The 26674-nt window shown below is 41.9% G+C and overlaps 1 protein-coding gene across 2 annotated transcripts in view; it reads right to left on the bottom strand.

The window, feature by feature from the left end:
* Itgav (integrin subunit alpha V) overlaps nt 1–20896 on the bottom strand; it is a 72946-nt gene extending 52050 nt beyond the window's left edge. Inside the window, exons 1-2 of one of the 2 annotated variants that reach the window (XM_034494250.2) lie at nt 20365–20896; nt 9483–9613 (exon numbers count right to left, since the gene is read on the bottom strand). In XM_034494250.2, the coding sequence (XP_034350141.1) occupies nt 9483–9613; nt 20365–20549 (316 nt within the window). In that variant the 5' untranslated portion in view covers nt 20550–20896. The remainder of the gene's footprint in view (nt 1–9482; nt 9614–20364) is intronic. The other variant, XM_034494251.2, reaches the window with a different exon arrangement.
* Nucleotides 20897–26674: the final 5778 nt, after the last annotated feature.

Here is a 26674-nt window from a genome sequence, read left to right as displayed (position 1 = left end):
AAAGGGTCATTCCAAGGGTCATGACCCACAGTTTGAGAACCAGCGTTCTAGACCAAGTTTTGTGCCACGAAATAAAAGAGTAGGTAATTGTGGATTTCTAAGGGTATTAAGGGTTGTTCTCTACATTAGAGGAGGAAACGTCAGGAGGAGAATTGTGAAGGGCCTTTCCACCATGCTGAGAACGTCCTCCCAGGGATTACTCAAGCACCCTTGTGCTAAGTCATTTTTCTTCCATTATTTTATACCTGGATGTTTAGAAGTTTCCTCTTTGTAAAATGTTATTTAATTATTCCACTTTCCAAAACTGTCTCAATAAATGTTTTTCTCAAGAAATATACTTCGCTTTAAGTTTGTATACAGTAGCACAAGCTGTTGTTGTACATTGTCAAGTAATGAAAGCTCAGAACAGCCACCATGGTCTAACTCTCCTTAAAAGACAAAACAGACAGACAAGGTACAGACAGCTGGAGAAATGGCTCAGATATGGGAATGCCCAAGTCTTCTAGAGGACCCAAGTTCAGCTCCCAACACCCACGCAGGGAGGCTCACAGCCTCAGAGGATCCAATGACCTCCAAGGGCACCTGCATACACATGGCACATACTCACCCACAGACATTCAAAAATACATATAATTAAAAAGAAATAACTCTTTGATAACAGTATAGAAGTAAAATATAAAATAAAATGGTATACAAAATATCTCCCCCTATACCATAGGGGTGTTTTCTATAGTTTATTTAGAAATAGCTGAGAGGAGTTAACAGACAACAGTCCAGATAGCCTTACATGGATAGTTGGATTTCAAAACATCAGAAATCCACAGAATTGATGTTACAAACATTTCTGTATTAATGTTCATTTTGATTAGAGACCTGTCTGCTCCTGACAGCTTCCTGTCTTGGATTCTAAGAAGAAACTGAGCATCTCTGGAGTTACTCCAGTTGTGAGACAGCCACTAGGCAAGAATTACCTCTTTCCATCTACAGACAAATTACTGTCCAGAAAAGGACACACTTGCAGAATAGTCGACTGATTATATCTGCCAAGACAGAGTAATCAGCCCTTAATAATTCTGCATCACTAAGGTCTGTCAGATGATCCTGGGCCAGAAGGCTAAAGATCAGATGCTCCAACGTTTTGTAGTATAGGGACTGTCCAGGTGTTCAGTGGTCTCTATAAATTGGCTAAGTTTTAGAAGTTATGGTTTGTGCTTCCCATAATTTCAGTTAATTCAGTCATTCTGGATTTCTGACGGGGTTAAAGACTTACAGTCTTATAGCCAATCCCGGCTATTTACTTTGAGAGAAAAGATTTGAGAGGATGGTTTTCAGCTGACATTCATTCTAAAGCCAAGAAAAAAGCCAGGTTCAGAGCTAAGACTTTTAGTTAGGAGAGATGACAGAGGTTCTGCTTAATCAACAAAATGATGGACTGGGTATTAGGTCTATCTTGTACCTTACTGACACAAATTGGTATAGTTATGCTCTAATTGTATTTTGAGAGAAAAGTTTTATTTTAACAGGAAAGGTGATATGTAGGAGGAACTAAGGTGGGGGGAGTAAGGAAAGGAAGAGGAGGAGTAAGGAGAGGAGAAGTTAGGAGATGAGAGATAGAGAAAAAGAGCGTCAGAGACAGAGAGAAGGAGAGGAACATAAAGGCGGATGTTCCTGTGTCTCCGCCAGTCAAAGATAGTTGTTATATCTAGGTTGGGTATTGGGTTACACTTCTGATTGTATGGGCATCTTGTTATTGAGCATTACCAAACTTATAAAGCCTTTGATCAACATTAAAAAAAAATTGTATAAAAGCAAAAAGGAGGAGGGGGATGGGATAGGGGTTTTCTAGGGAGTGGAATGGGGAAAGGGAATGGCATCTGAAATGTAAATAAAATATCCAATAAAAATAAAAATAAATAAATAGATAGATAAATATGTAATATTTGGTAAAAAGCAACACATCAACCTATGGGAAAAAAAAATCTCCCCCATACCATTCCTGAGACACAGATCCTTCTAGGAGACAACCTCAATTCGTTCCTAGGAAGCACCTTCCTCTTGCTCTTGGAACCTCGAACCAGACAGCTTTACCCCTGACACTGCTGGCCACCTGGAAAAGCAGTGGCCAAAACCCTTCCTGAGCCTGAAGACTGAACACAGCATGGATGTGATACTAGTAGACTTCAGGGAGACTGCTGACTGAGGATGACCAAGCCCCAGCAGCCTTCCTTGAGGGGGCTATGACCTCCAGGATATCTGTGGCAGATCCTCAAGAATGCTGTAAGGGTGTGAAGCAACATGGGGGTGGGGGAGGATCGCTAAGAAGGGACAAGCATGTCCGAGACCCTGACACCAGAGGAGGAACACTTCCTGCTGGCACCCAGAGCCTGGAGCTCCTGGTAAAGAACTGCCTTGTCCCATTACTAGAGTACTTCAAGTATTTTTCTCAGCATTCACTTCCTCTTTACAATGAATCATACACTGAAAAGGGAAGCTTTCCTAGAACCATGGATGGCAGTCTTCCTCCTGGGCTTTTTCCCACTGCAGTGATTTCTTCCGTTTGTTTGAAAAGGTCCTGTTTGGTTCCCAAGATGCAGATGCCCAAAAGAAAGGAAGTGAAGGAGGGAGGGAGAGAGGGAGGGAGGGAGGGAGGGAGGGAGGGAGGGAGGGAGGGAGGGAAAGAGAGAGAGAGAATCCTGTTTTGTTTTGTTTTGTTTTGTTTCGTTTTGTTTTGTTGTTGAGAAAGGGTTTCTCTGTGTAGCCCTGGTTGTCCTGGAACTCACTCTGTATACCAGGCTGGCTTCAAACTACAGAAATCTGCCTGTCTCTGACTCCTCAGTACTGGGATTAAAAGCATGTGTCACCACCCAAAAAGAGAGAAGAAAACCTCTTGCCACAATGCCTCTCAGGGACTTCTCTCTGTGGATATCAAGATTAATGGAAGCTAGAAAAGTCACAGAAAATACATGCGAATTTTATATATTTGCTTTATACTTATAAACCAGTTTAAAATCTATGGATTTTTCTCCATATGAAAACCTATTTACCACCTACTGAGAACAAATGAACACCAGTCAGAGGTTTTTCGTTTTGTTATGTTTTGTTTTTAAAGCATCAAACATCAGAAATGTGTTTTGGATGTAAGCAGAAATTTTAAAAATTAATTTAAGGCAGGCATTGTGCTGTAAGCCTGTAATCTTAGCACAGTGAGGCAGGTAAATCATGAGCCTAATAACAGCCTCTTCTAGCAAGTAGAACCCCTGTCTTCAAAAAAATAAATGACATTAAATTAAATATTAGAAAGCCTGGTTTCCTTAGGGCAGCGACACTCAACTTTCTTGAGCCTGCAACTCTTTAATACAGTTGGTTCTCACCGTTCCTAATGCTGTGACCCTTTAATACAGTCCCTCACGCTGTGGTGGCCCCAACCATAGATTAGTTCACTGCTACTTCATAGTTTGCTACTGCTATGAATTGTAATGTACTTAAAAAAAAAAGATAATAATTCTTTAATTATTTCATATATGTGAGTGCACTGTCGCTGTCTTCAGACACACCAGAAGAGGACATCAGATCCCCATTACAGATGGTTGTGAGCCTCCCTGTGGTTGCTGGGAATTGAACTCAGGACCTCTGGAAGAGCAGTCAGTGCTCTTAACAGCTGCGCCATCTCTCCAGCCCTGTAATGTACTTTTAGAGATAGAGTTGCCAAAGGGGTCATAACTGAAAAGTACTACTTTAGGAGAAATGGGGCAGCACAGAGGGGCTCTCATTCCAAAACAACTTGGAGCTTCTCTGAAACGTAGAAGTGTTCAGAATCAACAGCCATGCCTTAAAGCACCATGCATTTAATTTTTTCAGTTCCGAAGCTGGAGAGATGGCACCGAGTTTAAAGCACTGGCTGCTCTTTCAGAGGATCCAGTTTGATTCCTAGCACCCACATGGCAGGTCACAACCATCTGTATTTTCAGTCTTAGAGTATCCAGTAATTTAAGTTCTCTACAGGCACTGCACACATGATGCACAGACAGACATGCAAACAAAATACTCATACACATAAAATAAATCTTCCCTAAATGTCCAATTACATCACTAAATATAGCTGATATATGCACTAGCCTATATTGACACCCAAAGTTAAGTCAATAATCATAAATACACACACACACACACACACACACACACACACACACACACACACAAAACCTACTACTTTTACTGCCTCCTCCAGCTTCAACAGTCACAACTTCAGATCTCCATCCTTTCAAGAAGCTTGCTCCAAAGGAAGTTTGTCTTCACTAAGAGCCCAAGTCTTAAAATACTAGAGTCCACATCAGACAGTGGCTCCGCTGAAAGGAAGTGTGAATAGAGTAGGCGGGAGAAAGCAAGGAAAGGCTGCTCTCCAAACAAACCCACAGGCAGCTCATTCAGGACCTGGCGTGGACTGGCAGCCACTCTGGAACACATGAGGGAAGTAAATATTTTGAGTCACAACCCCGAAGTCACCGCTGTCCTGCTGTCTCTATGCTGAGCCACCCAAACTGCTGGACTGTGTTGCCACTCTTAAAAGAAAAATAAAACACAGGCCAGGGACTCCAGGGCTGGAGAAATGCTGTTTGTTTTTATCTCAAATGTGTTAGACAACTGGCTCATATCACCCAAACAAACTTCAGAGGAGGACAATGCATGGTGGTATACTTTTAATCCCAGCCCTTGAGAGACAGAGAGGCAGGCAGATCTTCATGAGTTCAAGGCTAGTCTAATACACAAATCAAGTTCCAAGACAGCCAAGACTACACAGAGAAACCCTATCTTAAAACAAATAAAATAAATGTAATCATGGGGCAAATCACTGGAGACTTGAAAGTTAAATTCTCTCTCTCTCTCTCTCTCTCTCTCTCTCTCTCTCTCTCTCTCTCTCTCTCTCTCTCTCTCTCTCTGCAAGCTTCCAAAATGTGTTCTTTGCTCCCCACCAAACTCCCAAATGTTTCAGGGCAGAAGCACAAGAGTGCCCCTTCAGTGTTGGTGTGAGTATCTAATGCTTCTTTCTTCTCTCCAAAGTATTTCCCAAGCTAATGCCAGACATGCAGGGTTCAGTTTGCTGGGGAACTAAAATATCATTAACATAATGCTAAATCTTAAGACGCAGATACCCTGTTAACCTAAAACTATGTGTTTGTCTCTTCTTTTTCTGACTAAAGAATATCTTTTTAACAAGATTAGGCCACTCTTTTTAAAAGAGAAATGCTGAAATATTAAAAAGAAGTAAGAGAGTTCGCTTCTATTTAGAAGTTAAATGTGTTCGCACTCATTTGGTTCCTATTTGTTTCTATGAGTTCTATGAATAAGTAGATGATTTAGGTAGGTTCTTAGAGAATTTGTTGGTTTTTGTTGCTAAAACAAGTTGTTAAAATGTCATTTCATATTAATCCTTGAGTAAAATAAACACTTCAAAAACCTCCTCAAGCCAGTTTTTACCCCAAATACAACTTCAACTCAGATATTACTAAAAAATAAATTTGAGTGAGTAAATTTTTTTGAGGAAAACAATCTCTTGATAGACGTTATTATTTATGTGAAACTTGCCAGGTCAGAGGAAGAAAGCCCTTTGATCATTCATTAATTAAATCTCTGTCTAGATGCTAGGGTAATCTAGGTAATGATGCATCAGTAAATGAGACCCAAGGCCTCTGCTGCCCACAGTGAAGAAGCAGACCTGTGGGAACAACATGGCTGACAGCTGTCATTCTGCTGGTCACCATGGTGATTCAGCTGATCTGGCTGGTGCATGATCCCTCCCTCTCTCATACTCTGTGTCCCCACTAAAGCTGCATGCTGTCACTAATTTCCACAGAACTATCCAGAAACATTGTTTACCTAAGACAGCTGTCCTCTAAAGATAAACAAGAAGAGTCAGCAAAGTGTATCCGGAAGAAACAAGGTGGAGATCATTTTTCTGGGTACCAGCATTGTTTATTTAGACTTATTCAGACTCTCCCCCTTCATCCCACAAGCCATCTCTGAGGTTCTGCAGGAACACAGCACAAACACAGGCCTGTGTGAGCCAGCACTGCTCTCTCAATGCTGGATTGTTTCCCGCTAGTGTTGGGGAGGAAGTGATCTGAGAGCTTCAAACAGTTTCAAACAAAATCCCTTTACTGGAGATTTAAAAAGAAAAAAAATAAAACCAACCCCAGTCTTGAAAGAATGGGCATGAGTAGGATCAAACTGTGAGAAGATTTAAAGGGATCATGTGAAACGGATTGGTCAAATGTTACAGATGTTAATCGATAACAAAAGAACTGGATCATGTTGTAGCAAAAAAAAAAAAAAAAAAAACTACATTTCATTTGTTTTAACTTTGTAATTTGTAAGGCTACTAGAAGTGTACAATCTAGACATATCTCGGAAAGACAGAAAAACTCGCCAGAAGGAGGAAGTTAAACTTGCAGAAAGCTGTTTTAGAGTCTACCTAAGTGTTTTAGTTTTCATAAGCTGGAAAGTATACGACACGGAGGCCATTTTTACATTTGTTATTTAAAGCAAAGGCTAGGAATGTGTGGGAAATAACTTTACAGCATTCTTCGGGATGAGTCTGCGTGGCCAGGCTTGTCTGCTGCCTGCAGCTGAAACCTTCTAGAAACATGCCTGAGCGTTGCAGTAGCAGGGTACTCAGGGTACATCTGACCTTCTCTAAGATGAAGTTAGATCCTTCTACTTTTAAAAGGCACTATCCGTAAGCTTGCAGTCAAGCCTGTATTTCCAAGGAAAGAGGAATGTATTCCTTCCCCAGTGGAGATCAACAGCCTATGCTTCTGGAAGGGGAGGGGGTGGTGGGGTGTTATATATGCTTTCGGGTGTGTGGATGCCCACATCCACACTCATGTATGCAGAGGCCAGAAGCCTGGTAGGTATCCTTCTTTATCGCTCTCTGCTGTATTCCCTTGAGACAGGGTCTCTCACTGGACCTGAAGCTAGTCTGGCAGCCAGCATGCCCCAGTGACCCTACTGTCTTAGCCAACCCTGGGGCTGGAGTAAGAGACACGTGAGGCCATTTCCAGCTGGAAAAGATTCTGTTTATAAATAAAACTGGGCAGTGATGAGTCTGTTAGTAACATCTGCTTCCTTGGAAAAGGAAAACACGTGGGAATAAGAGGGTTTTGCCAAAAGTCACAATAACAGAGATTATAATGTAAACCAAGACATCATTCACTTAACAGCCACAACTATCTTTCTTTCTTTCCTTTCTTGTAATTCCTTTTTCATGATTATTCTTCACCCAGTCTTAGAGGCTGTAATAAACAATCAATTCTTCCCTTATATAGTATAGCACTTTGCTATCTATGAGTGAATTCATAGACACAAACTCCATTGATCTACATGACAACTCTGCTTTCCCTGACAAACTGGGAAACTGATACTAGCAAATGTAAATCACTTTCCCAAGGTCACCCAGGAAGTATCCGAGCCTGAATCTCAGTCTTCTAAGTCAAGCTTGCATTCCAAGTAACCACAGCTGCCAACAGAAAAAGAACAAGAGAAGGAGCAAAGCCTATTTATATAAACAGAGCTCTTGCTGGAAGCAGCTTTCAGCATAACCATATCAAATTTTAAAACATGTAAAGAGGTTCTGGCCAATAGAATAACACTACTCCAACAGAGATGTCCATCCTACTTCCCAGAATCTTCCTAAGCAATACAGGAAATCACAAGCCATAAAAGACTTGACAGGTGTGATCAACCACATCATCTGAAAATGTCTGGGTGTGTCCAAGAGGAGCCAGGACAAGCATCAGTCCAAGTGAGGCAGCACTGAATCTTGTCAATACTGCTGGCCTTAGCTGAAGAAAGAAGCCAGAAGCTCCGGGTTCCCTGCTATTGGCTCCAAGAGAAATGCTGGGTTGCTCATTTGACTTTAGCCCAGTGAGATCCATTACAGATATCTAACTTGTAGGACTGACTATAATAAACCTGTGCTGTTGAAAGACATCTAAGGCTGAAGGGAAAAAGCTCAGAGGTCACATATTCCACACACAGGTCCTGAATTCAATCTCCAGCAATAAAAAAGAAAGAAACCAGGGTTGGGATAGCTTCTGATACCAGCAATAGGGAACTAATACTGGCTTGAACACAAAACAGAAGAAACAGACTATGTTAGCTCACTATATGGATAGTCTCCCACTCACCTCTACAGTTTAACTGCACAGTTATGTATATACCACATGCATGCCTCATATCCACAGAGGTCATAAGAAGGCATCAGATCCCCTGGAACTGCAGTTACAGATGGTTGTGAATTACCATATGTGTGCTAGGAACCAGACCCAAGACCTCTCAAAATAACAAGGGCTCCCAACTGCTGAGCCACCTCTTCAGCCTCTCCCCAGACTTTTAAATATATATGAATATGCCAACATAAATGCATATAGAAGTCTGAATACTTTACTCCAACGATGTAAATATAAAATTTGAATTAACTCTCATCTTCCACAGGTTAACTTTTTTTTACCGCCACAGCCCTCATTGACATTAAAATTTGTTCCAGAAATAAAATTATCCTGTTATCAGTAACACAATATAAATTTCCAGCACATTTTAAATAAAAATGTGTTTATGATTTTTTTTTGTCACGTAAATCTATTTGACTACTCAAGATGACTCTTTAACTTTTGTTTTTGTTTTTTGCGTCACATCAAGCCTGGGAATCATGGATGAATGAAGAGGTAATATCTTCAATAGTCAATGAGTCCTGCCTCAATTTGGCTCACAGTAAAACAGCAGAAATCTCTACTGTTCTTGGGAGCTCCCTATTCCCAGAAGAGACAGAGACTTATCTTAGTAGGTTTTCCCAAAATGTCTACATATTGACACTGTAAGTTTCCTTTGGAAGACATCCAAAGTAATGGAGATACACAGAGCTGCTGTAGCAAACACATACGAATCATTTATACAGACAAGTCTCCCTGTGGGTGTGAGGTGATGATGTGTCTTAGATGTTACTTTTTTAAAAAGATGTATTTGCTTTTATTTGTGTATACGAGTGTTTTACCTGTACACATGTATGTGAGCCATGTACATGGCTGGTGCCTCTGGAGGCCAGAAGCGGGTACTGGGTCCCCCAAAATGGTGTTGCAAATGCTTGTCAGCTGCCAAGTGAGTCCTGAAAACTGAACCCCAGTCCTCTGCAAGAGCCACAAGTGTTCTTAAACACAGAGCCATCTCTCCAGCCCTGTTGTTACATTAAACAAAAATAAAAATAAGGCAAGAAAAAGGACCAAATGGGCCAGGTATAGTGCCACAAGCCTTTCATCACTGTTGTCGGAAGGTAGAGGCAGGCAGATCTCTGTGAGTTCAAAGCCAGCCTAGTCTACACAACAAACCCCAGGCTAGTCAAGGATACATAGTAAGACTCTGCCTCTAAAACTAACCAACCAGCCAACCAAATGACATAAATCAAGAGACTGGCCAACAGCGTCAAGGTTTACCTGTTGAATCAAATTCAATGGGCTGGCAACGCCGGCTGGATGAGCAGTCACACTTGAGAACTTGCCCTCCTTCTACAATCCCAGGCTGGGTTGTGTTTGCTTTTGGGGCTCCCACCAGGAGAAACATCCTGCTAAAACACAAAAGCCAGGTGATATTTCAAATGACACAAAGCGTAATATTTATATTATGATTCATGACCAAACATTCTTTTGATACTATTCACAAATACATCAAAAACTACTTTTGGATGGCATAATTTTTCCACTATAAAATAATCTCTCTTGCATTCACTTAAAAATGTACAGTATCCAAACTGTACATCTTAATTTTTTTAATGTATTTATTTTATGTGTATGAATGTTTTGCCTGCAAGTGTATCTATGTACAGCCTCCGTGCCTGTACCTATGGAGTTCAGAAGAGAGTATTTACTGAATGCCCTGGAACTCGAGTTACACATGGTTGTGAGCTACTTGTATGTGCTGGGAGTTGAACCTGGGTCTTCTAAAACAACAGCCAGTGCTATCTCCCTAACCCCAAACTATACATTTTAAGTACATACATTTTCTTGGACCAGTGAGATAGTAAAGGTTATTGTTGCCAAGTCTTGAAGACTTGAGTCCAATTCCCAGAAAATATATGGTAGAAAAAGAAAACTAATGCCTGAAGTTGTCCTCTGACCTCCATGCATGTTCACCATAGCACTCGTGCACATACACAAACACACACAAACACACACACATACACACACGCACACACATGAAATGTACTTTTTTTTCTTAAGTTCCATTTTCTCCTGCCCCCTCACATTTTTTTGTTTGTTTGATTGATTTTTGTTTTATTGGTTTTTTGTTTCTCAAATAAGTCCTCAGAGTATGGCTGTCTTTCCTGAGCTCACGGAGATCCCCCTGTCTCTGCATCCAGGTACTGAGATTAAAATCATGTGCACCACCAGTCCTGGCTAAGTTTTTGTTTCCTTCTCATTCAAAAAATAACGCAGAGGCTTAAACATATTTTCTACATCAGCCTCAGTTCTGGCACTAAAGACGCCTGGTCTAGACACTGTTCTCTCCATGAGAAACCAAGCCAGCCAACAAATCATGCAACATTACTCTGAAGGTGACAAGCAATTGGCCAAGGGAGAAGATTTCTTGGAAGTAAAGATGGCAGGCAGGCCTTCCTTAGATAAAGAAAAGTTACCTTCAAGGAATGGAAGGGAAAGAGTTCCTTTAGGTAAAGGAAACTCTCTCCAGGAAGATGTCAGGGGAATGGAAAGGGAGATCCTTTAGAGATAAAGTCCTCAGGGAAATGATCTCTGTAGATTGCACAGTGAATTGGGAGGAATCTGCTCAGGAGAGAAAGAGCATCTAGGAAGTGGTTATAAAAGAGGGGAGGGAAGGGAGGTGAGAAAGGGAGATGAAGAGGTAGGTGGGACACCTTAAGCACTGCATAATGATCCTTGGTAGGAGAGAACTTGGTCTCCCGGACAGAAGAGACAAGGGGTTACTGCTAAGCATAGAGAGCAAGCTAGGAGTGGCCCAAAATAACAGCCTGGAAGCCTGGCAAAGGCTACATCATCAAGTCCCTTTCAGACATAGTAAGACCATCAGTTTTAATCTCAGTTCCATTTAAAACCTTAGGGATGGAGACTTTATTGACTTTGGAGAATTAAAGAAAAAGGAAAAAAATGAGAGAAAGAAAGAAAAAGAAAGAAAGAAAGAAAGAAAGAAAGAAAGAAAAAGCAAACAAGATTCATTAGCCAAGGGAGATGGAAGAAGAGTTAAGAAATACTAAGAGTAGGATGAACAGGGAGAGATGGCACCTAGGCTTTGAACATAGAAATGGGGAGGAAAGAAAAACACCATCCAACTCTTCACATTCTCCAGTCTAGTTGAGCAAGTAGGGGAGGGGAAGGCAAGATCCCAGAAGAAAACATGAACTCAGCTCTCAGTCTGTCCCGTCCCTCTGTCTGTGAGACACCTAAGTAAGTCCCCATGGGAAATGGAGATCTGTACCCAGGAGGAGCTGGGAGAGAAGACAGACAAGAGCAAGCTTAGCGAGAGAAGGAAGAAAAAGAAACTCTCCACTTTGCTTTTCCAGGAACTGACAGATTTAGTTGAACAGTATCAAAACATGAGTGTTCCGAGAGACGGGGAGTGAGGAAAGCAACACTAGATAGACACTGCCTCACTGCCGTCCCATCTGGCTAAACAAGTCCCTTAAGGTCTGGCAAAGTATAACTCACAATGACAAACCAAATATATAAAATGCAGTTATTGTAAATTTTTTCAGTTCAACCTCACTTCCTCTGGGTAGTGGCAGTCAGAGCTCAGCTAGATCAGACGGAAAGCCGCTGTGTGGACTGCTAGGTAATAAGTATCCTCTGACACTTATCTTGAAACCCACACAATCAAAATCCAAATTAAACTCCAAACCAAGCCACTCCCTGTTTAATGAATCTTTATGTAGTCATATTTGGCAGCAGTAAAACACCAGTGCCGGCTTCCTCCCATCACAGCAATGGTTCTGAGTAAGAAATCAGCTTTGTTTTCACTCAGCAAGAATCTTTCTTTCACAGAAAAAACAAAATAGGGTTGAGTGTGAGACTTGTTTCACCTACAAGATAAAGAAATTCCTGGTTATTACAATACCCTGAATTCTTTCAGAACTTGTTGATTAACATAGGCAAATTAGAATATGGAATTTTTGCTATAAATACATAAATTTACAAAGGCAAATCTAGCTGTAGATATTGCGTGTGAGTGTCTGCGTGTGTGTGTGTGTGTGTGTGTGTGTGTGTGTGTGTGTGTGTCTGTGTCTGTGTGTGTCTGTGTGTCTGTGTGTGTCTGTGTGTGTTTTCCTCTCAGTTAGATCAAAACTTTGCCGTAAGTCTGGACATGCAGCGCAGTAACACAGCACTTAACTAGTGCATCACTGAAGCCTGAGGTGGGATCTCTGGCACCACCAAATCAGGCAAAGTGAGCAGGAGATGTATGTAGCTCATTCCATAGAGTTCTTTGCCTAGCTTGCAAAAACAAAGAAAACAAAACAAAAAAGTCCTAAATCCAACCCCTAGTACCACCTAAAATCAGGTGTGATGGCACATGCCCATAATCGCATCAGACAGGAGATAGGAGGATCAGAAGTTCAAAGCAAACCTTGGCTACATAATGCTACCTGAGAAGTTCAGAGCCAGCCTGAGCTACATGAAACCCTCTAAAAAAAGAAAAAGAAAGAAAGAAAGAAAGAAAGGAAGGAAGGAAGGAAGGAAGGAAGGAAGGAAGGAAGGAAGGAAGGAAGGAAGAGAAAAAAGAAAGAAAAGCAAAAAAGGCCGGGCAGTGGTGGCACACACCTTTAATCCCAGCACAAGGGAGGCAAAGGCAGGTGGATTTCTGAGTTCGAGGCCAGCCTGGTCTACAGTGTGAGTTCCAGGACAGCCAGGGCTACACAGAGAAACCCTGTCTCAAAAAGGGAAAAAAAAATTTTAAACTGGGACAGTGTGATGGGGAGAGATACCATAAATGTTCACTTTTTATCTAAAAAATTTCCAATGTACTCTGTTGAGAGAATAATTCAGGCATATGTGCTACTTTTCTTTGGGGGTTCTAATAAAACTTTATTTTCACAGACAGACAGTGGGGAGATGGTCCATGGACTGAGATTTTCCAATCAGTGGTTTCATCAGTGGGAAACTGGGACACAGCTCAGAAGAGAGGAGAATACAGTGGTTTGAGTGGGGAAAGCCCCTCAGAGGCACAGGTATTGTAACACTTGGACCCCAGTCAGTGGTGAAATGTGGGGCAATTATGGAAACTTTAGTCCACGTAGCCTTGCTGAAGGATGGATATCAAGGGGAAGGGACTTGAGACTATATGCTTCACCCCACATCAATTCACTCTTTCTGCTTTGGGTTTGTAGTTGAAAATGTGATCTCTCAGCGTCTTACTCCAATCACCTGCCCCCATGCCTCCACTGCTATATGGACTATACCTCTGGAACCATAAGCCTACATGACCTTTCCCTTTTCTAAGCTGCTTCTGGCTTACAAGCTTGGTGTTTTAACACTGGGGATAGAGTGGGGAGCCCAGGTCCTTTCCCTCCATGAGATGCTGTCAAGTCTAGCACACATCCCTTCCCCTAACCTTCAGACTTAAAGATGGTGATCGCGTCCAGTGTTTCCTATGTTCTGCCCTTTCCTCTGGCCACATGAAGGCTGAAATGCAAGCTGTAGGGTCAGAAGGCTGAAACGTAAGTAGTCAGTGATCTGACTTGGGACTATCTATGCACTGCTTGTCAAAGTCTGCACCTTGAAGAGGACTTGGTTCCTTCCTTCAGAGTTCTTAAAGTGACTATCTGAGCATGGATATATATGATCCCTTAGTGTGGACCAATGGGCTTCCAAGTCAAAGTAGCTGGATCCCAGATTCGCCTTGACACCCACAAGCCACTCACTCTGGAGTCTTTTGTATATTTCTTTTCAGAGCCTTCTATTTTTTTTCAAAACTATTCGTTACTTATGAGGAAGTACTTATTTGAATGTGGAGCTCTAATTCACTCTTCTGCCTGAACAGGTAACGAAGCATTCATTAGCTATAGGTCTAACTACATACAGTAAGTCGTTTTCAAAGTACTCCATGAACTCTTGGGTCACAGAAACCATACTTTCCTAATCGTTCAGTTATTTAAATTAAATTATTCTTAAAACAATTTCCTCATGTAACAATTCTATTTAGTTTTGTACTTCAGATATCTTCTTGGCTGGGCAACTGTAAAACAGCACACACTCGTCGGTTATTAGGGGAGGGCCTCTGGCTAAAGCTGAAGAAAGGGCACAGTAGGAGAGAGCACTGAATGAAAACGTCACTTGTTGGCAGCACACAGCCTGAGTGTCTGCTGCCTTCATCAGGCTGACTGCACAGTGCAGGCTTGCAAGGGTGCCAATTAGAGGAGCTAATATCGATGTTCAACAGTGTCCCTACATATGCCTTCATGTGCAGTCTCACCCGCTGGTGAAATGCATAGAAAAAGGAGAAGAATAAAGAAGAAACATGTGAGAACTGTCAGGGTCTAATCCCAGGCTAATAATTTAAAAACAATAAAAATTTAAAATATGAAACAGGTTTGTTTTAATATAAATAGCACTGTAATACTTAAAGTTACCTTTAATACTTAAGTATTTTAAAAGAGATGAATGGAGATTTGGAAAAAGTAAAGAATCTTAAAAGGAAGTTATGTATTAAAGAAGTAAATAAGTATTCCCATAGACTGGAGGGCACGGGGGGGGGGGGGTAAAAAGATGCTAAGAAAATTAAGGAAGCTGGGCTGCTGTGGTGCACGCCTTTCGTCCCAGCACTTGGCAGGGAGAGATGGGTAGATCTTAGAGGCCAGCCTGGTCTACAGAGTGAGTGCCAGGACAGCCAGGGCTACACAGAGAGCCCAAAAAGAGAAGGAAGAGAGGGAGAAAGAGGAAAAGGAAGAGGAGGGGGTGGTGATAGAGTGATGTTTTTATACACTTTGTGAAGGTGTGTCTCTGTTCTTCCTTGCCTGCCTAAGGCACCTTTGATTGGTTGAAATAAAAAGCCTATGACCTATAGCAAAAGACATAATAGTAAGGTGGGCCTTCTAGACAGAGAGAGAAAGAGGAAGGAACTCAGAGAAAGAGGATGGTGCAGGGGATGTGCCACTCAGACTCAGAGGAAGCATTATTTGGGAACTGGGGCAGGCATAGAAAAGCCACAGTTACAAGAAAGAAGAGGAGAAGAAAAGGGAAGAGAAGAAAAAGAAGAAGAAAGAAGAAGAAGAGGAAGAATAATTAAGGACTAAAAACGTTAATGAAACTCTTTATAAAAAGCAAGTAATGTTACTTAAAAGTCAGCTAAAACTGTCTGCCGACTGCCTGCAGCAGTCCAAGTACAGTAAAAGAGGCGACAGAAGAGAAAAGTTGTTTGCGGTGTAGCAAGCAACACCGCCCAGTGCAAACAAGGCAAGTCAGCTAGAGGAGTCACTTGAAATCTGTCCTCAGTTCTCCAGAACAGAGGTACAGTGCTCTGTCTCTGTCATTAGCTAAATTCTTTCCCAGGTGGCCAGTAGATAAATGAAAACAATGTCTGAAAGCTTCGAAACAATACGCAATGATGCCATTAGCAATCAAAACAGCAGTTTATATAATTAATACGCTATTTCCTAGTGAAATAGGAAGTAATTTAAAGCCTGCTTTTAAGGGAGCTTTTCTTTCCTCAGCCTTCTCAAAGAACCATTAATACTCAAGTAATTAACTCAAAGGGAAAGAGGAAAAGCAAAGGGCAGGAAAGTTGGCTCACACCATTTCAGGGCAAAGCAGACAGGTGGGGAGCCAGCTCTAGGTTGCATGGGGCTGGAAAGACCTCCCTAAAGAGCATGTATATTTTGAGGCTAAGCAACATAAGATCGAACATGCCCTCAATGTTCTCCTTGCTGACTCTATCTCACTCCAAAAGTAGTTTGTCCAAGAACATGACCAAGAGCCACACCTTCACTAGCACTATGTGGTAACTCAATTTATTTGTACTAATGCCTCCTTAGGACTCCAGAAATAAGTGTGCTATTCATGTGATGCCAAGGAGTGGAAAGATGCTGAGAAGCAGCAGGAAAGGGAAGAGGGGAGACGGAGGCAAGAGATGGGAAGGAAAAAAAGCAGTGTGGGTGGGGGTGGGAAGAGAAAGAAGGGAAAGAGACACTCTGAGGATGCCCTTGAACTACATTTCCTATCCAGTGCAGAACAGGAAGGGCAGTGGCTTCACAGAATGGAAGTCTGGCTACCAAGCAGGGCAGCTGGCCAAACAATGACAAGTACATTTCCAAACTTTCCAAATGAACTAAGTTCTTTGGCTGCTTTCAGCATTGACCTTTCCAAGATAAAGCATGTTTCACATACGTAGCTGACACTGAGGTAACCAATGGGAACTCCTGAAAAAATAAATACTATTCATGTACATAAAAAGAAATGTGTATAAAATAGATGAGGTGTAATTCAAAAGTTTCAGATTTGCTCTACAAACAAACAAATGCTTCAGGTCAACAACTATGTAAAGTAAAATGGAAACGGAAACTATCACATTTCATACATTTTCCCTGGAACTCACAGGCATTTCCCTGCCTCTGCCTCCCGAGGGCTAAGAATTAAAGTGTCCACCATCACATCCACCCAATAAATTTATGATCTTAAGCAAAAGTAACAGACGTAAGATTTGCTTTCCAAATAATAAAGACTGTAGTTTAGTCAGATGTATTATCTGTGAAAAATTAAGCCACACAATAGCAGTCACATTCAAGTTTATGAAAACATGCTGAAGTCTTTTTTTTTTTTAAGGTGTGGGTGTGTTTTTTGAGACTAAGTCTCACTCTGTAGCCAAAACAAGCCATCCTGGAACTAACTATATAGCCCAGCTGGCCTCAAACTTGTGACAGTCCTCTCTTGCCTCAGCCTCCTGAGAGCTGGGACTTCAGGTAAGTACACTACTTTGAGTCATTGTCTAAGGTATTATGACAATGGTTACAGCATGGAAATTTTAAAAATTTCCTTCAGGAGGCCTTAATCTGGGTTTAGATTTCCTCTGCCAAGGGGAAAGAATTTACAAAGAATTTAGCAACAGAGTATCGAGATTTAAAAAAAAAAAAAATTTCGGAAATATAAAACCAGTAGAAACATATAAGGTGTTTTGCAGGTCTATCCACCAAATAATAGGCAGAATGATTCAAGACGATCTGAGCGCCCAGAAGGGCGCAGGCTCAAGTAAGAAGCAGAAGCAAAAGCAGAAAGCAAAGCTAGAAGCAAGGAAACATTAACAAGAAAGAGATTGTAAGTCCTTCTGCCTGGTGACTAAGCAGTGACTAATCTCAGAGGAGTGTAGTAGGAGAGACAAAGTAAAATAGAAAATGAGAGGGAGGAATATGAAATGATCTCCAGGGCAACAGAGAAAGGAGGGTTCCATTAATAGAAATGAAGGTGCAACCAACATCTCTTGATGCAAATATAATTCACTTTTAGCCAAAATGAGTTGCAAGGCTAATTCGGGCTAACTGACCCACAGCTATTGCAATATTGTTTCTAATGGAGATATAGAACTTGAAACTAAGACCTTTTCTGTTTTGAGAGAGGGCATCATGTTACCCCAGCAGACCTGGAACTCAGGACATAACTGGGGCTTAAACTCCTGATCCTTCTACCTCCACATCTCAAGTGCTAAGATTACAGGTGAATATCACAGTGCACAGCTTCATCCTGGAAGCTTTGCTTAACATTTCTTCTTAATGAGTGCTGATGCATTCATTCCCGTAACAATATGAAGATGATATTATCACTCATAATCTATTATAAGAAAAAAGAGAAGTGAAACCATTTCATAGTATTTAGATTTCTGAAACTGGAATATGTAGGAATCACTGCTATTCTCCTCATTAATCAATACTTTTTCAAATGGGGGGTGGGGTGGGGAGCTCTTTCATTAATGAACACTTGATTACATAGTTTTTCCTTAAAAGTTTATGATAAGCCAGGCATGGAGGCACATGCCTTTAGTCCCAGCACTTGGGAGGCACAGGCAGGCAGACTTTTGAGTTCTAGGTCTACAGGATGCATTCCAGGACAGCCAGGGCTACACAGAGAAATCCTGTCTCAAGAACAAAAGGAAGAAAAAAAAGAAAGAAAGAAAGAAAGAAAGAAAGAAAGAAAGAAAGAAAGAAAGAATATATGCAACTGATAATGATAATACAAAAACTATGATAATAAGCAAAAAACTGCCGGGCGGTGGTGGCGCACGCCTTTAATCCCAGCACTTGGGAGGCAGAGGCAGGCTATTTCTGAGTTCAAGGCCAGCCTGGTCTACAGAGTGAGCTCCAGGACAGCCAGGACTACACAGAGAAACCCTGTCTCTAAAAACAAAACAAACAAACAAAAAAAAAAAAAAAAACCTCATACACAAGTTCCTTTAAACATGAGACTGTGCAAACGTATGAGCTCATAGCAAATCCATTAGCCATTAGCCATATGTTTTCCAAAGAGTAGTTGCATTCCTTGCAATCCACAATAGTAAATATCACCAATAGCTCATAACTGCTGTTTTCCATGGCATAAATCATTTAAAAGCTTGCCAGCCTGCCATGTTCCTGCCATGTTATCTTGGTTACTAAATCTTTGCCATAGACAGAAGCAAAAAAAAAAAAAAAAAAAAAAAAAAAAAAAAAAAAAAAAAAACACCCTACTAAATAACAGTAAAAGGAATTAATAGCATTTGCAAACACTCCATCAACTCTGAAGTATTTAAATGCTAATTCCTGATGTAAGGTAGAGAATACTTCAGTCAGAAAAATTCTGTAACACTAAATCTAAAGGATGCACCCCGGGAGCAAGTACAGTGCTCGTCATATAAAAAGCATACACTTAAAAAAATACATAAAAAAGGGAAACTTTTAAAAGATGAGCTAACTAAAATGATCAGATAGAGTAGATGTGGCTGTAGCTCAGAGGTTTAGCACAGACTCAGCAGCCTGGGCCCCTGGGTAGGACCCAAACTCCACTCCATCCCCAGAAAGAGATCAATCACCTATTGTGTGAGTGATCAGATGTCTGCAATCGATCTTTTATCGTTTTGGAGAATGTGAGCTCAGATCTAACAGAAAGCACTGGCAGTGTGAATCAAGTCCTGAGTGGGCTACATTTGCCAACCCCACCCACGCTACGTGTTGATTTAAGGACTGGTACCAATGATACTCAGCAGTGTTCAGGAAAACGGTGACAAATCCTGAAGGCTGCCCTAACAACCTCAGACAAACTTAGGTCACCTTCAAATTAACTTTGTATCACCTACCCATCAAAAGTATGCTTTGCGCCTCCCCCAAAACGAAATCTTGAGGGGAAAAAATTGTTGTAAGAAAAAAATGTGTTGTTACCCTTTGTGAGCCCTAAGAAGTAACCAAAGGAACCGTTTCTTTGAAGAAAAAAAAAAAAAAACGATGTAATAAACATAAAAAAAAAAAACATTAATTAAATCTGGGTTTCTAACACTAGTAGGGATGAGAAAGATGCCAGCGTTGAGTCAAAGACAACTTTAATCCAAAACACGACAATAACAAATCCTCAGAGACTTTGCAACACGGGACGTGGGTAATTTGAAAGCCTAGGTGACCTGCTGAATTCTTCAGTATTGAAGTGACCTGCAGCGAGTGAAAACTCAGCATTCACCGCCATTCTGTCTAAACAATGACCTAAATAGACTAGAAAAGGAGCAGATGACGCATTCCATTCATCTGGTGGACCTCAAAGGCGCAAAGGTCTCAGTCCTTTACGATGTAGTGCAGCAATTTGGTCACTTTAGTCATCGGAGTGTCTAGAAGAGGAGTGAAAAAAAAACAGAGAGAGAGAGAGAGAGAGAGAGAGAGAGAGAGAGAGAGAGAGAGAGAGAGAGAACACGAAGGGAGAGGAAGGGCTAGTTTCAGAGAGCAAAAAAAGCACTAGGAAAGAGGCTAACTGGAACGGGAGGAAAAAATTCTAGGACCAAGTGAAGCAAGTCACAGAATGACAGAGACGGCCAAAAGTCCCGCAGGACGAGCCTGTACAGATTTCTCACTTTTACTGGATGTTTAACAGAGCTCCTTCAAAGCTCTCTCGCACTGTCCCCAGCCAATCAGAAGAAGTTGGGGACAGGGTGAAAGTGGATGCTGAGTGTCAGGGTTGATCATCCCTACAAACGTTTCATCCATGCCAGACCTGGGCTAGCCGCAGGATGGAGAGCGTAGGCCGGTTTGGGGCCGGGAGGACCCTGGAACCAGCGGCTGGGTGCGGATCGGCTGGGTGAGGGCGCGCGGTGGGGGAGGGGGTGCCTGGAGAGTCAAGCGCGGCCACTTACGAGGACGTGCTGGGCACGAAGAAGTCCACGGCGAATCCGAAGTAACTACCCTCGGGGCCGGCGTACTCGGCGGGGCTTTCGACGTCCAGGTTGAAGGCGCTGGCGAGGGGCAGCAGGAGGCCAGGCAGCAGCAGCAGGAGGCCGCCGGGGCGAGGGCGAAGCAGCAGCCGCCCGGGAGCAGCCATCGCCGGGGCGCGCGCGGGGCGCGGAGCCGAAAGACTACAGTCCCTGTCCCGGTGCACGGTGGCCGCGGCCCGCCGCCTGCGCGCGCCCGAACTGCGGTGCTGGGCTGTGCGCTCGCGGTCAAGGGCGGCGGGGCGGCGGGGCGGCGCGAGGCTGAGCCGGGCGGCCACCCAGGAGGCGCTGTGTCCGACGCGGGACTCCGGCTCTGTCGGCTCAGTCGCTGGCTCGCGCGGTGCCTGGCGCTGAGAAGTGGCCGGGCGAGCGCCGTACCTCGGGGCAGTGAGCTGCCCGGGCTGGGGGAGGAGGCCGGGGAGGAGGAGGAGCCGGCGAGGCCCGGCCGCCCCGCCGAAAGAGGAAGTCGCGCTCACGGTGGCCTCCCACAGGAGAAGGCCGGGCGCACTTCCGTGCGCGCTGGCGGCGGGTCCTGTGAGGCCGCCCCGGGATTGCGGCCCAGGTCCAAAGGACCAGGGGCCAGTGGCAGCGCGCCTCCAGAAGAAGCCCCGCAAGCCGGGGCGGGCTGCAATCAAAAGAAAGAGCCAGGCACACCTCGTTCCCTGGTTCCTCCAGGCACTTCTGAGAGACTTTTGTTTAAGAATGCAGAAAGCTTTATCCACTTCTCTTACTTCTGCCACTTAGCCCGGCAGGCGCTCACCAACAGAACTCTGTAATTATAGGCCATTTCCCTCCCCTTCCATCCTCCACACACTGAACTTAATTATAAACTCCCAGAGGGCTAGCACAGCTCCTCCCTGATGCGGTGTGTGGAACTGGATCTCAAGGCTGACAAAAACGTTGTTAAGGCAAAGGTTAGGGGATGAGCCTCTCAAATCCACCCAGAAGACTTCAAACCTATTCTTGGATCTTCTCTTTTTTCTTTTCTCTTCTTTTCTCTTCTCTTCTCTTCTCTTCTCTTTTCTTTTCTTCTCTTTTTTCTTTTCTTTCCTGTTTCTTGCTTTCTATCGTGGATAGGGTGGCGTGGGAGGCAAACAGGTTTCTCTGTGTACCCTTGGCTATTCTAGAACTCACTCTATAAACCAGGCCTCAAACTCACACAGATCTGTCTGCCTCTGCCTCCCAAATTGTGGGTTTAAAGATGTGCGCCACCACTGCCCACCTATTGGATTCTTGCTTGAAGGGAGGTTTTGGAAAACTGATGATCATCAGTTTAGGAAGTTCAAGTAGACATGATTTTAGAACTGGAAGAATAAAGCCAAGCCATAGAAATAAGACCCCTTGCGGTTCAGTTGCTTTGGACAACAGTGTTGTTCCTTCAGGACAGACATCTTGACCTGTTTCTTTACATCTCTACCACCTAATCAATAAACTTTTCGATCAGTGAATGACTAAAGAGTAAAGTTTACTCAGAGCTAGGGGCTGGAGAGAGGGCTCGGAGCTTAACAGCACCTGCTGCTTTTTGTAGAGCGATTCATCACCCACATGTTGGGCCACAAACGTCTGTATCTCCAGTTCCATTTCTTCTGGCTTCTGTGTATATCAGACATGTACGTGGTTCACACCCATACACACAAAAAAATTTTTTTTGTAAATTTTCTCAGTATTCCTGTGTTGTATGTATATCAAGTGCTAAAGAATTTGGTGAATGGGCCAGGTATGGTGGCCAATGCTCTTAATGTGGTGGCAAATGCTTTTAATCCTAGCGCTGGGAAGTCAGAAGCAGGAAGATCTGGTCTGTGTAGCAAGTCCCAGGCTGGCCAGATCTACAGGTAAGACCTTGTCTCAGAAGGAAGGAGGAGGAAGAAGAGGAGGAGAAAGAGGAAGAAGAGGAGGAAGATAAGAAGGAAGAGAAAGAAGAGGAGGATCGTGAAAAGAAGAAAGAAGAAATGAAGAGGAGGAAGAATTTGGTGAATATGATAAAATGATAAAATATAAATGCATTGCATAGGCCTTGCATAATTACAAGCAAGGTAATAGAGAAATTGAACTATTTCCCCAAAATAGTTATTAAAAATCAGTCACAGAGCCGGGCGGTGGTGGCTCACGCCTTTAATCCCAGCACTTGGGAGGCAGAGGCAGGCGGATTTCTGAGTTCGAGGCCAGCCTGGTCTACAGAGTGAGTTCCAGGACAGCCAAGGCTACACAGAGAAATCCTGTCTTGAAAAACCAAATTAAAAAAAAAAAAAATCAGTCACAGACTAAACACAGAGGCAGTAGGAGCCTCTGAGTCCAGTCGACATGAGGAGATCCCTGTCTCACACAGCAGAAAAGCACCTCAGTGGCAGCATATATTCATCTAATAACATAAGTAACCATGTGTGGTGTCATGCATATATATACTTAATTAGATTTTAAAATCAATTTGATTTTTAAAATTTAAAAAATATGCAGCAAAATTTGTTGGGAGATCTTATCAGCCACAGGCTAACACCTATGTAAAAGCCATCTCAGAGACCGGAAATCCTATGTGAATACTTATACACAAGATCCTGTGGCCACTTTTTCATTCCTTGTCATCGTTTGGGATCAGAGTGTGGGGTTTAAGAGGGAGACAATGACTCATGGATAGCAAGAATGTTCTGTGCACTCCCAATGTTCTCTGCGTCTCTTTCTGAAAGCCACACTGCTAGCCACACAGGTACCCTCAATTCTAAAGACTAAAAACAAGCCTAGGACTTTCCGTGTCCCATTCACACAGATTTTCGTCACACACAAATTTTAAAAGGAATCATGCCTTTTAACTGAAAGGAAGTGAAAAATTACAGCATTTTCTTACATCATAACTACTTGAGATTTGTTCTTAAGATGTGAATAAACTACAGAGCTTATTCTAACTATATGGCCATATTCACTTAAATCCCATTTAATACAGTTCTTTAGCCACAAAAGTCCCAGGTCTGGAAGTTCTTCTATGTGCTCCTCCACACATGCTCTTCCACTACTGAGCAATCTAACTAGGACTTAAACACAGAAAGCTGAGCATTTCCAGTATGTTTAGAATTTGCTAACAAAATATTTCATTTTTTTTTTCCCTGTCTTTTTTTAAAAAGTGGGGTGGGCTAGTAAACACACTCATTTTGTTTAGCCCATTTTTTTTTTTTTTAGGTTAAGTTGGAACTCACAATTCTCCTGTCTCTGCTTTTCCAAGTGCTGAAGTTACAGACATGAGACACTCTCCTCAACTAGGAACTTCTGGGTATCTGCTCCCCATTTTGACCAAGGCTTCATGCACCCAAGACTAATTCCAAACTCTCTATGTCACTGAGCATCCTCAAGGTTGTTACCTTAAACCCCTGATCCTCCTGTCTCCACTTCCCAAGTGCTTGGGATTACAGGTGTGTATCACCATGCTTGTTTCAGAATGTTTTAAAACTAAAACATCAGAAGAACACAGTTCTTCAGCCACTTGTGCTTATGCTGTGACTCAGACATAGACTCATGGGATAGTTTGAAGTGCGGCCAGCAAGTCTACAGAAGATTGCTAATGCCCTCCTCCTCCTGTTCCTTTCTCTATAAACATGACCTTGTTGCTAATGGAGATTATAAGTCAAACTTCTAAAAATGTATTTCCTTCAAGTTGATGATAAAAGTAAATACTTGTAACCAGGAGCCTTTCTAAATGATAGTGTAGGGGCTGGTGAAGTTCCTGTATAGACAGCCAAAGATGCCAGCACAACTTGTCAGGGGGATCTTCAAAAAAAGCTGATGGGAAGAAAGGGTACCATAATTATCAGGAACTCTGTGTCCTCTTTTCTTACAGCTTGGCTGTGAGAAGAGCTACACAACGGCTTTGTGAGTGTGGAAAGCATACTTAGCAATGGAGCTCATGGTCTAAGAATTACAGAACAGAAAGAGTGAGGTTCTGATAACTGAGTCCCCATTTCAGCCTCGGATTATAAGTCTTTACAATGTATATGCAAGAAAAAACAGCGCTTCTATCTTTGTTTAAACTGGTACCATTTAAGTTTCCAATAGTATTTCTTTTTTCTCTTGCTGTCATTTTTTTTTTAAGATTTATTTATTTTATTTTGTGAGACGGTGATCCCAGCACTGGGGATGCAGAGGCAGGCAGATCTCTGGCTTTGAGGCCACCCTTGTCTAAGAGAGAGTTCCAGGACAGCCAGGGCTACACAGAGAAAGCCTGCCTCAATAATAACAACAACAATAATAATAATGATAATAATAATAATAATAATAAGATTTATTTATGTATATAGGTGTTTTGTTTGCATGTATTTCTGCACACCAGAAGAGGTTATCAAGTCCCATGGGACTATAGTTATAGATGGCTGTAAGATGCCTTGGGGGTACTGGAACCTCTGGAAAAACAGCAAGTGCTCTTAACTCCTGAACTATCTCTCAATAACCTCAGACTAACTGATACATCTACCTTAGTTTACTTAACAAAATATTTAAAGTGAGTGCCAAATATTTGTATTTTTCCTGGCTTAGATAGAAAATATATATTGGTATGTGTGTGTACATACATATATATGTATATATAATATATACATATATACATATATATAATGTATGAATATATATGTATAATATATATATATTCTATGTAATATATATATTCTATGTAATATATATATTCTATGTAATATATATATTCTATTCCTGGTTGGTTGGTTTGTTTAAATAGCCAAAACAGCTGCATTGTGTGGCCATTTTCTTGCTTTTTCAAAGTTATCATTATTTACTGAAGCCAAAGTAAGTTCACTTTTTAGTTATGGAGAGTTTTAGACACTCTATCAAAGGCCCTCCAATGGCTGGTATTTATACAACAAATATGAGTTAAGTTCTTGTGAGTGATTCTCTAGGTTTTGAATGGGCTGGTCCCTTCCATAGCTGTGTACCTTTTAAATGATTCACTCGGAGCTTTTTCTGGAGTCTCCACCATTACTTCCTCTAAAGCTAAAGGGAGAATTAAGAATTTTTACCTATCTCTCATCAAGGAAATGTGCCAGGGGATTTTCATGAGATGTTAAATATTTGGATTAAACAGGAAATGACTATGTTCACTAATATGGAGATCTCAATTACATAATTGAATTAGGCTTAAACCTCAGGAGCAAAATGAATTAAAGGCTTGGAACACATTCAGCATTTTTTACACTTAGGTTTTTTTTTTTCTTTTTGGTTTTGAAGTAGTAATTACTACTATGAAAATAGTTTACCCAAATTAGTTCTACCATTTATACATGAGTCTTAGAACTGAGTTAACATTGTTACATTTTTATTCCAATAACCTCCTTTTAGTTGTTGCTGTCTTTGTTGTTAGTTGTTGTTATTCAGACAGGATTTCACTATGCAACCCACACTGCTGGGAATATCGCTCAGTGGTAGAGTGTCTCCCGATATTCATAAAGCCCTGAGTTCAATCCTCAGCACTACCACAAAACAGAAACACAAAACATATGTAACCCAGGCTGGATTTGAATTCATAATCCTCCTGTTTCAGCTACCTAAGTGTTAAGATTAAGGTATGCACCAGCACACTAGGCTTTGTTTTAGTTATCCTATTTCCATATAAATTACCTTAAATACAAATTATAAGAAAGCCAGGTGTGGTGGCACACACCTTTGATCCCAGCACTCTGGAGGCAGAGGCAAGTGGATCTCTATGAGTTTAAGGCCAGCCAAGGTTATAAAGCAAGTCCAGGAGAACCAGGGCTCTGTTACACAGAGAAACCCTTTCTCAAAAATATAAATAAATAAATAAATAAATAAATAAATAAATAAATAAATAAATAAAACATAATTCATATTTTCATATACTAATCCAGTCTTGTCCAAACTTGTAAAAGAAACTTTTAAGGATAACCTAATTCTAATAATTGTGGATGGCCCAAAATGTAACAGTAAATAACACCCATTAAGAAGAAAATAAGCACCCTGCTGGTGGTGGCGCACACCTTTGATCCAAGCACTCCAGAGGCACATGCAGGTGGGTCTGAGCTTAACACTAACCTGGTCTAGAGTAAGTTCCAGAGCTACACAGAGAAACCCTAGCTGGAAAAGGGAGGAAGGAAGGAAGGAAGGAAGGAAGGAAGAAAACAAGGAGGGAGGGAGGAAAAGAAAGAAGGAGGAAGGAAGGGAACTAAGCTAAGAATGGATAATGCTTTGACAGGGATAAAATATTTCAAAAGAATGTTCTGTGACGATG

This window comes from Arvicanthis niloticus, chromosome 2 (assembly GCF_011762505.2).
Source record: "Arvicanthis niloticus isolate mArvNil1 chromosome 2, mArvNil1.pat.X, whole genome shotgun sequence".
NCBI classification, from domain to species: domain Eukaryota; kingdom Metazoa; phylum Chordata; class Mammalia; order Rodentia; family Muridae; genus Arvicanthis; species Arvicanthis niloticus.
The sequence above is the reverse complement of the archived record's forward strand: the minus strand, read 5'-3'. Positions and strand labels throughout refer to the sequence as shown.